The 12,970-nt window shown below is 53.9% G+C and overlaps 1 protein-coding gene across 2 annotated transcripts in view; it reads right to left on the bottom strand.

Annotated features, from left to right (window-relative positions):
• Window positions 1–11,666, bottom strand: part of TNPO1 (transportin 1) — a 76,010-nt gene extending 64,344 nt beyond the window's left edge. Inside the window, exon 1 of one of the 2 annotated variants that reach the window (XR_009552428.1) lies at window positions 11,362–11,666. Coding sequence is in view for 1 of the 2 variants with exons in the window: in XM_060201028.1 (XP_060057011.1) it covers window positions 11,362–11,376 (15 nt within the window). In the remaining variant the exon portion in view is untranslated. The remainder of the gene's footprint in view (window positions 1–11,361) is intronic. The other variant, XM_060201028.1, reaches the window with a different exon arrangement.
• Window positions 11,667–12,970: the final 1,304 nt, after the last annotated feature.

Below are 12,970 nucleotides of genomic sequence, written 5' to 3'. Positions count from 1 at the left end.
TGCTGCCCTCCCATCCCTAAATATCCTAGGGCCTTTCTTTATCTACATAATCTCATCTAGTCTGTCATTAAATAAAACTCTGAACTCCAGACTTAAGTACTCAGCATATATATATATATATATATATATATATCCATATCCACAAGTCCTGACTTTTCTGTTTTATTTTAAAGTTTTATTTTTCTTCATTAACAAGTTATTCTAAATGTACCTTACGGGGCTGAGTGATGGCACACCTGATTAAGCACATGTTACAATGTGCAAGGGCCTGGGTTTGAGCCCCAGTCCCTACCTGCAGGGGGAAAGCTTTGCCAGTGGTGAAGCAGGGCTGCAGGTCTCCCTGTTTCTCTCCCTCTATCTCTCCCTACCCTCTCAATTTCTGGCTGTCTCTAGCCAATAAATAAATAAAGATAAAAAAAAAACTGTACCTTAGCTTCCCTACTCATTATATGTATGTATATCTGTTTCATTATTAACAGTTCATTACCAAATAGTTTGACTTACTCATGAACACTTAATATCTATTTAAAACTGTGTAATGTTAAAGCAATTTACTCACTCAATAAATATTTACTACTCCACTGCACAGTAGAGAAAACAAAGAGCTTTGTCTCCTTGGAGATCTTTGTCTCCTTGCTCTTACAAAGACAATAAATAGCATATACAATGCAAACATTTTTCTTCAAGATAGTAAATATTCTAGGCTTTGCAAACCACGTTTATCTTTTTTTTCTTTGTTTCACAATTACTTAAAAATGTAAAAGTCATACTGAGCTTTGTGAATAGGTAGCTAAACCATGAGACTGGAGTTGGGGAGAGGCTAAAGGTCTGTATCTGGCCACAAGTGGTAGGTAGAGGGAACTTAGTGAGATTACCAATGGAGTGAATCTAAATAGGAAAACAAAATAAAGTATGGGGGGGAGGCACAAGAGCTAGTTCACCTGGTAAAGCACTTTCTCATTAAGACTTGAGTCCTGAGCCACCACAAAGGGAAGCTTTTTGAGTGCTGAAGCAGTGTCAGGGTATAGAACATCAGGAACACTGGAATCCCAGAAGTGAAGAGCCCCAGCAAAACCGGAAGGAAGGAAGGAAGGAAGGAAGGAAGGAAGGAAGGAAGGAAGGAATTGGGAGAGGAGGAGAGGAGAGGCAGAAGCTGTACCCTGAGACTCTCCAACTTAAGAAAGCACCACAGAGATAAACCAGGGGTAGGTGTTGTCTGGAAAGCAAAATGGGAGCTGTTTCATCAGAAGGGGTGAAAAGGCCTGATTAAGATGTGTTAAGAGTGTATGAGGAAAAACTTGGCAATATAAAGTATAACCAACTCTTGAGAATTAATGCTGCAAAAGAAAATGGGGAGGGACTGGGCAGAGGTGCACCTGGTAAAGCGCATACATTTCCATGTGCCAGGTTCTAGCCCTCACTCTCCACCTGCAAGGGGGATGTATCACAGCAGTGAAGCAGGTTTGCAGGTCTCTCTCTCTCTCTCCCCTTCCTCCCTGTTTCTATCTGCCCTATCTAATAAAAATAGAAAAGGAAAAAAAATGGCCACTAGGAGCTGTGGATTGGTCATGTAGGCACCGAGTTCTAGTGATAACCCTGGGTGGCAATAAAAAATAAAGAAAATGGGTTAACAATTGATAGATCACATTTTCTTTTCTTTTTAAAGATGAGAGTTTGCTGACAGAAATAATCCATTGAACAAAGCAAATGCTAAATGAGAAAAGCTGAAAAGAAATGTACTTGGGCATGAGAGGCTGGAATCTAGAACAAATGCAGGCGCAGAGATGAACAGGAAGGACGCCAAGAGGGACACTGGGTGCTGAGTCTGCTCCCTGTTTCCACTTTCTTAGAATGTCATGAGCTTACGGGGAGGACAGTCAAGTGTTATGGGAGGACCGAAGGGAAGAATAGTAGCACACTGAAGTGTACATAGCAGGTCCATCACCAGCAGAGGTGTTATGGAGGCATTTAGGTGAGGATCCTGAGCGTATACCTGCTCCCAGACATCTAAAGATACATAGGGACTGATGTAAGAAGAACAGACAATTGGTTCTACTTCAATCAACGCTGTGGTTTTACTAAAATAGCAAGGGAGTGGATCCAAGCATGATTAAAATGAGTGACCGTGGAGTTCAAGCTGAGTAAGAAAGGGTGTGAGTATGGCCCGGGAGGTAACCCACTGGACTTTTAAGCATGAGGCTGAGTTCAATCCCCTGTATAACATGTGCCAGAGTGATGCAGTCTCCCCATTAATAAATGATCTTTAAAAAAAGGGGAGGAAGGACAAGAACTTTTAAGAAAACAGATTCCGTGGTCTGGGAGGTGGTGCACTGATAAGGCTTTGGACTCTCAAGCATGAGGTCCTGGGTTTGATCCCCAACAGCACATGTGCCAGAGTGATGTCTGATCCTCCTATCTTTCTCATTAATAAATAAAATCTTGAAAAATAAAAATAAAACAGATTGCAGGGAAAGGGTAGGATCAACAGACTGAAGCTTCCACTGTGTCGACAACCAGTTGCCTTAGGTTTTAGGTTCTGAGGTCTCTCCCATGAAAATAGAGAAAAAAAAACATTGGCAGAGGTACTAATGAGTGGCATAGTCAACTATGGTATCACCACAGAAATAAGAACTACGGTGGGACTACAGTTCCAGCATTTTTTTTCTTTTTAACTAGAGCTCGGCTCAACTCTGGGGACTGAATCTGGGACCTTTGGCGCCTCAGGCAGGAAGTCATTTTACATAACAAGCCCAAAGTAGTTACTGACAGACAAGGCAAGTTATCACTATGGGGATGAGTGGCTGAGACAGGGAGAGGGGAACAAAGGGAGAAAAGGCCTCAGTTATTAGAAAGGTCAATTATATTTTCAATATAAAGTTCAAGGTGGTATTCAAGGGAGGTAAGGACCCTAGAGTTAAACTGATAACTACTGATAACTAAGACAGGAGGAGTGACCTAGACAGTAGTATTTGCTATCAATCATAATCCCAATGGGATTTGTAGTGAAAACAGAAAAGTTTGCACCACGTGCGCTTAGCCCGATGCGCTACCTCCAGACTCCCAACAGAAAAGTTTGAAGCAATAGGGTGGGTGGGGGAGGTAGAAAAAAACCTTATGCAAAGGATTTCCATGCTTGAGGCTTAATTTCCAGCACCAATGTAAATCACAATGGAGGAGTACTCTGGTTAAAAAAAATGTTTGTAAAAGGCAACAAGGGGGGCCGGGCCGGGCAGTAGCACAGCGGGTTAAGCACACATGGTGCCAAGCGCAAGGACCAGTGTAAGGATCCCGGTTAGAGCCTCTGGCTCCCCACTTGCAGGGGGGTTGCTTCACAAGTGGTGAAGCAGGTCTGCGGGTGTCTATCTGTCTCTCCTGTCTTCCCTTTCTCTCTCCATTTCTCTCTGTCCTATCCAACAACAATGGCAGCAATAACAACAACAACAACGATAAAACAATAAGGGCAACAAAAGGGAAAAAATGACCTCTAGGAACAGTGGATTCTCAGGCAGCGAACCCCAGCAATAACCCTGGAGGCAAAAAAAAAAAAAGCAACAAGGAAATGCAGGCAAACAGCTTTCCCATTCTAAAACAGAGAAAGGGGGCTGGGGGGGGAACTCAACTGCAAAATGTAAAAAATTAGAATACAGTGAAGGAAATGCTTAAGAACAGAAACTGGATTTTGTAAATGACAGACTGAGTTTCAGTGGGTACAATGTAATAGTATAGAAGAGTTGTAAAGGATTACATTAAAAACAAAGTCAAGTATGATTCATTCATGAACTGAATGCTGGAGATGAAAGCTGACTACTAAACATACAGGACTCCTATTCCTCTATAGTTTTTCTAGGAACTGGAAATCAGAGTAAAAGGTTTCTAGTTGGGGGGAAGGAATACAGCATAATGGTTCCGCAAAAAGAACCCCATGCCTTAGGCGGTCTGTTCCATTCCCCTCCCCTATCTGTTTTGAAGTCATTACTAAGAATGCTTCACCCACTAATGCTTGTTGCATTCATTTTTAGGAAAGAGCTTTATATGTCTTCTACCAATTACATTTCATCCAGATTAGATTTTTTTCTAAAAATACTTGAGAATAGTTAAACTCAGTCTAAATTTGTAGTTTACCCATTTATTGTATTAATCATTTCCATCTCAGTTTCAGTCTTAATGTGGCCAAAGACCTAGTAGATTAGTAGATTCACTATGCCATTGAAGTTAAGAAACTTCAATATGTTTTCATTCAGTGTATATGAATTCACTGTAAGATTCTGAATGCACTACATAAACATTTATAAGGAGAACACAAACTCTACATAAAACAGATCTAGATTCCCATTCAAGCTTGAATACAGACTCCCTGGCAAAGTACCTATCTATACTTAAGTTCTATCGGTAAAATGGAAGTAAATCCCACGGATAACACAGGGCTAAGATAATGAGATTAATATGTCAAAGCAGCCATGGGGCCAGGTGGTAGCACACCTAGTTAAGCACACACACTGAAGTGTGCAAGGACACAGGCTTAAACCCCTGTCCGCCACCTGCAGAGGGAAAGCTTCAGGAGTGAAGTAGGGCTGCAGGTGTCTCTCCCCCCCCCAGTTGTCTCTATCCAATAGTAAATAAATATTTATTTTTAAAAAAGCAGCCACGTAGGCCAAATTACACAACTTTCTTCCTGAGGCTCTGGCCCCCACCCCACCATCTTAAACCAGTGCTGGGGGGGGGGGGGGGGAGGGCGGCGGCGGCTTCTTCTGTCCTTTCTCCCAAGCAATATGGACATTATAAGATCATCAACTTTTTTTAATTTTTAAAAAATTTTTATATTTATTTTCCCTTTCGCTGCCCTTGTTTTTTTATTGTTGTTATCAATGTCGTCGTTAGGACAGAGATAAATGGAGAGACATGGGGAAGACAGAGAGGAGAGAAAGATAGACACCTGCAGACCTGCTTCTGGACCTGGGAAGTGACTCCCTGCAGGTGGGAAGTGGCGGGGGGTGGGGTGGGGGAGCACCACCTGCACTTAGCCCACTGCACTACTGCAGACTTATTTTAAGTCGGTCACTAAACTCCCTTAACCAGAGGCAATTTGGTAACATGGACCATGAGTTATGGGTGTTCATATACTCTGTCCCAATATTTTCATTTTCAGGAATCTAAGACATACAAATACTTCACAGAGTTATTTCATAGTTCTGTTCCTTAAAAGTGCAACCAAAGGAACAATAAAACCTGCTAACTGCCCAAAGGAAACATCTTTAAGCACAAGTATTCACATAGGAGCTGGGTGGTAGACCACCCAGTCCCCTCCACACACCGGATAACTTGCTACTAATAATTTGGGATGGTGCCAAGGTCTGAATCAGTTTTGTTCTAGGATTCCTGTTCCTAACCACTACACTATACCAACAAGATATGCATTAAGGGCAGGGGTAGATAGCATAAGCATAATGGTTATGCAAACAGACTCACTCTTGCCTGCGGCTCCGAAGACCCAGGTTCAACCAGAGGCCAGAACTGAGCAGTGCTCATTTGGGAACAAGAGGTAGCCAACATCCCTGTGTGCTTTTCTATCTGCTCCAGAGAGTGTGTATTTCTATGTCTACGTCCAGCATCTCATCTGCCCATTGAGACCCTGGAATTAGAACGTTTGGCACTCATTACACCTACTGCCAGTCCCTTACAGTTCTACTGAGGTGGGCCTGGCGCTTCTGAACTCTGCTTCTAGACCTCTTGTACTCCCTCCCTGTATCTAAGAGTATCTGCTTACCAGTACCTATTACATCTCTGTCTGAAAGGTATTTATTAGACTCCTAACTTCTGGGAAATTTCACTCTTCCTGATCCTTCCTTTTCTAACTTGCCATTGTTCCCAATCTTTGGTTCTTCTGGCTTTCTCAACCTTTTGCTAGTAAATCAAATTATTTATTTATTTATTTAATTTCTCCTTTTGTTGCCCTTGTTTTTTATTGCTGTTGTAGTTATTATTGATGTCGTTGTTGGATAGGAGAGAAATAGAGAGAGGAGGGGAAGACAGAGAGGGGGAGAGAAAGACAGACACCTGCAGACCTGTGTCACCACCTGTGAAGTGACTCCCCTGCAGGTGGGGAGCCAGGGGCTCGAACCGGGATCCTTAAGCCGGTCCTTGAGCTTTGAGCCAAGTGTGCTTAACCCTCTACGCTACCGCAGATTCCCTCAAATTATTTTTTTATGGTAACAAGACAGCACTCCCAGGAAGAACTACCCATAATTTATACATTTGGCAATAAAGATAAAACTCCCACAGACTGCTGTGTTTCTATGCAGTTTACATTTGATAGATTATTTCATTACCAGTGGCATTTTCTATGGCTTCATTTATAACATTTTTTTTTTAAAACAGAGCACTGATCAGCTCTGGTTTATGGTGGTATGGGGGACTGAATTGGGGACTTTGGAGCCTCAGACTTAAGTCTCTGCATAACCATTATGCTATCTACCCCTGCCCCCAAACTTTCTATTATTAAAAGATATATATTTGCAGACTCCAAAAGAGCTAAGTACAAATATTTCTTCGTAACATAAAACATTTACATTTGTTGGTGTCTTGTACCAAAGTAAAGAATTCTGGGTGGGGGAAGGGTTCAGGTCCTGGAACATGATAAGTAGGACCTAGGTGGGGGTTATACGGAAAACTGAGAAATGTTACACATGGACCAACTACTGTATTTTACTGTTGACTATAAACCATTATTCCCCCAATAAAGAAAAACATTTACATTCAATGCAGTTCATTACAGCATTTAGAAAAAGTGATTGGGGCCAGGTAGTAGCCCGTGTTAAAGGCACAAGGCGCAAAGCCCACTGACTGGCATAAGGATCCTGGTTGCAGCACCCGGCTCCCCACCTGCAGGGGGGTGGCTTCACAGGCAAGTGAAGCAGGTCTGCAGGTGTCTGTCTTTCTCTCCTCATCTTCCCCTCCTCTCTCCATTTCTCTCTGTCCTAGCCAGCAACAATGACAGCAATAACAGAAGTGATAAACAAGGGCAACAAAAGGGAAAAAATGGCCTGGAGGAGCAGTGGTTTTGGCCCTAGTGATAACCCTGGAAGCCAAAAAAAAAAAAAAAAAGCTTTATGGCTTTAACATTACATAATCAAGAAAAAATTGTCATAGAAAACAAAGAATACAAACATTTGTTAATAGAAATATTTACTACCAGCTTTTTTAAAAACCATAATCTTAGGGAGAAATTCAGCAGTGACTTTAGTTACCCCAAGAAATGAGAACATCAGGCCAGCCATTTTTCAACCAACACTCCCCAAAGCACCTATTACAAGCGATACATCTAGTGTTTATTTTTTTAAAGCGTCGCCCTCCCCCCTTGCTGGAGACTAAACCTGGGCCTCTGCATAACCTTTATACTGTCTCCCCTCCCATAAGTCTGCATCCTCTAAGCTTCTTAACACAAATGTCAAAGTCAATTTAAAGCCAACTTTAAATTTCTGCATTTATTCCTGCTGATGGGCCAAGCCGATTAGGGATGGTTAGAAAACAGAAATTTGAAATGGTAAGCCAGCCTGGCAAAATCCGAGTCAAAAAAAAATGTGTGTGTGTATATATATACACATGTATTTATGTACATAAAATCGAATTAGGAATAAGAGATGATGGTTCTAAAGATGTCACTGCCAACAGGCTGGTCTGTAGCGGTAGGTAGCTGCAGTGGTGTTTGTGGGGAGAGGCAGTGAGGGGGAGAAGTACAGGAGGGGGAGAAGCGCCGAGGGGAAAAGCTCATGAGGGGGGAGAAGCGCAGGAGGTGAAGAAGCGCAGGAGGGGGAGAGGTGCTGAGGGGGAGAAGCGCTGAGGGGGAGAAGCGCTGAGAGGAGAAGCTCAGGAGGGGGTGAAGCACTGAGGGGGAGAGGCGCAGGAGGGGGAGAAGCTCAGGAGGGAGAGAAGCGCTGAGGGGGAGAAGCAGTGAGGGGGAGAAGCGCTGAGAGAAGCTCAGGAGGGGGAGAAGCGCTGAGGGGGAGAAGCGCAGGAGGGGGAGAAGCGCTGAGGGGAAAAGCTCAGGAGGGGGAGAAGCACTGAGGGGGAGAAGCGCTGAGGGGGAAAAGCTCAGGAGGGGGAGAAGCGCTGAGGGGAGAAGCTCAGGAGGGGGAGAAGCGCAGGAGGGGGAGAAGCTCAGGAGGGGGAGAAGCACTGAGGGGGAGAAGCGCTGAGGGGAAAAGCTCAGGAGGGGGAAAAGCACTGAGGGGGAGAAGCGCAGGAGGGGGAGAAGCTCAGGAGGGGGAAAAGCACTGAGGGGGAGAAGCGCAGGAGGGGGAGAAGCTCAGGAGGGGGAAAAGCACTGAGGGGGAGAAGCGCTGAGGGGAAAAGCTCAGGAGGGGGAGAAGCACTGAGGGGAGAAGCTCAGGAGGGGGAAAAGCACTGAGGGGGAGAAGCGCAAGAGGGGGAGAAGCGCAGGAGGGGGAGAAGCGCTGAGGGGTAGAAGCGCTGAGGGGAAAAGCTCAGGAGGGGGAGAAGCGCTGAGGGGAAAAGCTCAGGAGGGGGAGAAGTGCTGAGGGGAGAAGCTCAGGAGGGGGAGAAACACTGAGGGGAGAAGCTCAGGAGGGGAAAAAAGCACTGAGGGGGAGAAGCGCAGGAGGGGGAGAAGCGCAGGAGGGGGAGAAGCGCTGAGGGGTAGAAGCTCAGGAGGGGGAGAAGCGCTGAGGGGAGCTCAGGAGGGGGAAAAGCACTGAGGGGGAGAAGCTCAGGAGGGGGAGAAGCGCTGAGGGGGAGAAGCGCAGGAGGGGGCCAAGTGCTGAGGGGAGCTCAGCAGGGGGAAAAGCACTGAGGGGGAGAAGCACAGGAGGGGAAGAAGCGCAGGAGGGGGAGAGGCGTTGAGGGGGAGAAGCGCAGGAGGGAAGAAGCGCTGAGAGGAGAAGCACAGGAGAGGGAGAAGCACTGAGGGGAGAAGTGCAGGAGGGGGAGAAGCGCTGAGGGGAGAAGTGCAGGAGGCAAGGTGCGACAGGCACATCCTGAAAAGGCGGCTGGGTGACTGGTGGAGAGACCTGTGGGTCTGTGAGGGGACAGGGGGTGGGGCGGCCCAGGGGCGGCGGGAGGCGGGGTGAACAGGCACTAACACCTCCTCAGGCCTCCTGCGGTGCCCCAACACCAACGCCCCAGGCCCTGAGGGAACCCCGACTTCCTGTCACCCTGACAGAGGGAGCCTTTGCTGCTGCCCGCCCTATTGGCTCCCTGAGGAGCCCACCGCCTCCCCTCCCTCACCCCTTATCGTTCCCTCCCTCTATTCCCCTCCCTCCCCCTCCCCCATCGCCTCTCTCTCCCTCCCCCATCGCCTCTCTCTCCCTCCTTCCCTCCCTCCCCCATTGCCTCTCCCCTTCCCTCCCTCCCCCATCGCCTCTCTCTCCCTCCCCCCCATCGCCTCTCCCTCCCCCATCGCCTCTCCCTCGCTCCCCCATCGCCTCTCTCCCTCCCCCATCGCCTCTCTCTCCCTCCCCATCGCCTCTCTCTCCCTCCTTCCCTCCCTCCCCCATTGCCTCTCCCCTTCCCTCCCTCCCCCATCGCCTCTCTCTCCCTCCCCCCCATCGCCTCTCTCTCCCTCCCCCATCGCCTCTCCCTCCCTCCCCATCGCCTCTCTCTCCCTCCTTCCCTCCCTCCCCCATTGCCTCTCCCCTTCCCTCCCTCCCCCATCACCTCTCTCCCTCCCCCCCATCGCCTCTCCCTCCCCATCGCCTCTCCCTCCCCATCGCCTCTCTCTCCCTCCTTCCCTCCCTCCCCCATTGCCTCTCCCCTTCCCTCCCTCCCCCATCACCTCTCTCTCCCTCCCCCCCATCGCCTCTCCCTCCCTCCCCCATCGCCTCTCCCTCCCTCCCCATCGCCTCTCTCTCCCTCCTTCCCTCCCTCCCCCATTGCCTCTCCCCTTCCCTCCCTCCCCCATCGTCTCTCTCTCCCTCCCCCCCATCGCCTCTCCCTCCCTCCCCCATCGCCTCTCCCTCCCTCCCCATCGCCTCTCTCTCCCTCCTTCCCTCCCTCCCCCATTGCCTCTCCCCTTCCCTCCCTCCCCCATCGCCTCTCTCTCCCTCCCCCCCATCGCCTCTCCCTCCCTCCCCATCGCCTCTCCCTCCCTCCCCATCGCCTCTCTCCCTCCCTCCCTCCCTCCCCCATTGCCTCTCCCCTTCCCTCCCTCCCCCATCACCTCTCTCTCCCTCCCCCATCGCCTCTCCCTCCCTCCCCCATCGCCTCTCCCTCCCTCCCCATCGCCTCTCTCTCCCTCCTTCCCTCCCTCCCCCATTGCCTCTCCCCTTCCCTCCCTCCCCCATCGTCTCTCTCTCCCTCCCCCCATCGCCTCTCCCTCCCTCCCCCATCGCCTCTCCCTCCCTCCCCATCGCCTCTCTCTCCCTCCTTCCCTCCCTCCCCCATTGCCTCTCCCCTTCCCTCCCTCCCCCATCGCCTCTCTCTCCCTCCCCCATCGCCTCTCTCTCCCTCCCCCCCATCGCCTCTCCCTCCCCCATCGCCTCTCCCTCCCTCCCCATCGCCTCTCTCTCCCTCCTTCCCTCCCTCCCCCATCGCCTCTCTCTCCCTCCCCCATCGCCTCTCTCTCCCTCCCCCCCATCGCCTCTCCCTCCCTCCCCCATCGCCTCTCCCTCCCTCCCCCATCACCTCTCTCTCCCTCCCCCCCATCGCCTCTCCCTCCCTCCCCATCGCCTCTCCCTCCCTCCCCATCGCCTCTCTCCCTCCTTCCCTCCCTCCCCCATTGCCTCTCCCCTTCCCTCCCTCCCCCATCACCTCTCTCTCCCTCCCCCCCATCGCCTCTCCCTCCCTCCCCCATCGCCTCTCCCTCCCTCCCCATCGCCTCTCTCTCCCTCCTTCCCTCCCTCCCCCATTGCCTCTCCCCTTCCCTCCCTCCCCCATCACCTCTCTCTCCCTCCCCCATCGCCTCTCCCTCCCCCATCGCCTCTCCCTCCCTCCCCATCGCCTCTCTCTCCCTCCTTCCCTCCCTCCCCCATTGCCTCTCCCCTTCCCTCCCTCCCCCATCGTCTCTCTCTCCCTCCCCCCATCGCCTCTCCCTCCCTCCCCCATCGCCTCTCCCTCCCTCCCCATCGCCTCTCTCTCCCTCCTTCCCTCCCTCCCCCATTGCCTCTCCCCTTCCCTCCCTCCCCCATCACCTCTCTCCCTCCCCCCCATCGCCTCTCCCTCCCCCATCGCCTCTCCCTCCCTCCCCCATCGCCTCTCCCTCCCTCCCCATCGCCTCTCTCTCCCTCCTTCCCTCCCTCCCCCACGGCCCCTCCCTCCCTGAACCCCCGCCGCCCCGCCCGGCCGCCCCGCAGCCCTCGCCGCGCCCCCCGCACGCCCAGCCCCCGGCTCGCCGCCCGCCGCCGCACCTACCCGGTCCCACACCATCCCAGACTCGGCTCCGCGCTGGCCGCCGCGCCGTCGGCTCCGGGCCCGAAATGGCTGCGGAACAAAGAGGCTCGCGGCTCGCGGCAGCGCCCGTGCGATTGGCCGGGGGGCGGGGACGGCGGTCGCCTAGGCAACGGGGCCGCGGCCGGCGCCCGGAAGCGGCGGTTTCTCCGCGGGCGCCTCGGCCGCCGCGCCGCTGAGGGACTGGCCGCCCGCGAGCTCCCGCCCGCGCCCGCGCCCCCGGCACCGCCCCGAGGCCCTCCTCAGCGCCCCCCCGGTTCTGCCCCGAGCCCCGTGCCGCGCGAACCCCGGATTCCGCCCCCGGCCTCGCGCCCCTGCGGCCCCGCCCCTCAGACCCCGATTGGGGCCTCGCGCCCCTGCGGCCCCGCCCCTCAGACCCCGGCTGGAGTCTCGCGCCCCTGTGGCCCCGCCCCTCAGACCCCGGCTGGAGTCTCGCGCCCCTGCGGCCCCGCCCCTCAGACCCCGATTGGGGCCTCGCGCCCCTGCGGCCCCGCCCCTCAGACCCCGATTGGGGCCTCGCGCCCCTGCGGCCCCGCCCCTTAGACCCCGATTGGGGCCTCGCGCCCCTGCGGCCCCGCCCCTCAGACCCCGCTGGAGTCTCAAGCCCCTGTGGCCCCGCCCCTCAGACCCCGATTGGGGCCTCGCACCCGTGGCCCCGCCCCTTAGACCCCGATTGGGGCCTCGCGCCCCTGCGGCCCCGCCCTTGATCCCCCGCTCCGGAGTCTCGCGCCCCTGCGGCCCCGCCCCTCAGACCCCGGCTGGAGCCTCGCGCCCCTGTGGCCCCACCCCTCAGACCCCGGCTGGAGCCTCGCGCCCCTGTGACCCCGCCCCTCAGACCCCGGCTGGAGCCTCGCGCCCCTGTGACCCCTCCCCTCAGACCCCGGCTGGGGCCTCGCGCCCCTGTGACCCCGCCCCTCAGACCCCGGCTGGGGCCTCGCGCCCCTGTGACCCCGCCCCTCAGACCCCGGCTGGAGCCTCGCGCCCCTGTGGCCCCGCCCCTCAGGCCCGGCTGGAGCCTCGCGCCCCTGCGGCCCCGCCCCTCAGACCCCGCTGGAGTCTCGCGCCCCTGTGGCCCCGCCCCTCAGACCCCGATTGGGGCCTCGCGCCCCTGCGGCCCCGCCCTTGATCCCCGCTCCGGAGTCTCGCGCCCCTGCGGCCCCGCCCCTCAGACCCCGGCTGAAGTCTCGCGCCCCTGTGGCCCCGCCCCTCAGACCCCGGCTGAAGCCTCGCGCACCTGTGGCCCCGCCCCTCAGACCTCTGCTGAAGCCTCGCGCCCCTGTGACCCCGCCCCTCAGACCCCGGCTGGAGCCTCGCGCCCCTGTGACCCCGCCCCTCAGACCCCGGCTGGAGCCTCGCGCCCCTGTGACCCCGCCCCTCAGACCCCGGCTGGAGCCTCGCGCCCCTGTGACCCCGCCCCTCAGACCCCGGCTGGAGCCTCGCGCCCCTGTGACCCCGCCCCTCAGACCCCGGCTGAAGTCTCGCGCCCCTGTGACCCCGCCCCTCAGACCCCGGCTGGAGCCTCGCGCCCCTGTGGCCCCGCCCCTCAGGCCCCGGCTGGAGCCTCGCGCCCCTG

Source organism: Erinaceus europaeus, chromosome 11 (genome assembly GCF_950295315.1).
Source record: "Erinaceus europaeus chromosome 11, mEriEur2.1, whole genome shotgun sequence".
Taxonomy (NCBI): domain Eukaryota; kingdom Metazoa; phylum Chordata; class Mammalia; order Eulipotyphla; family Erinaceidae; genus Erinaceus; species Erinaceus europaeus.
This window is presented reverse-complemented; position numbering and strand designations above follow the sequence as displayed.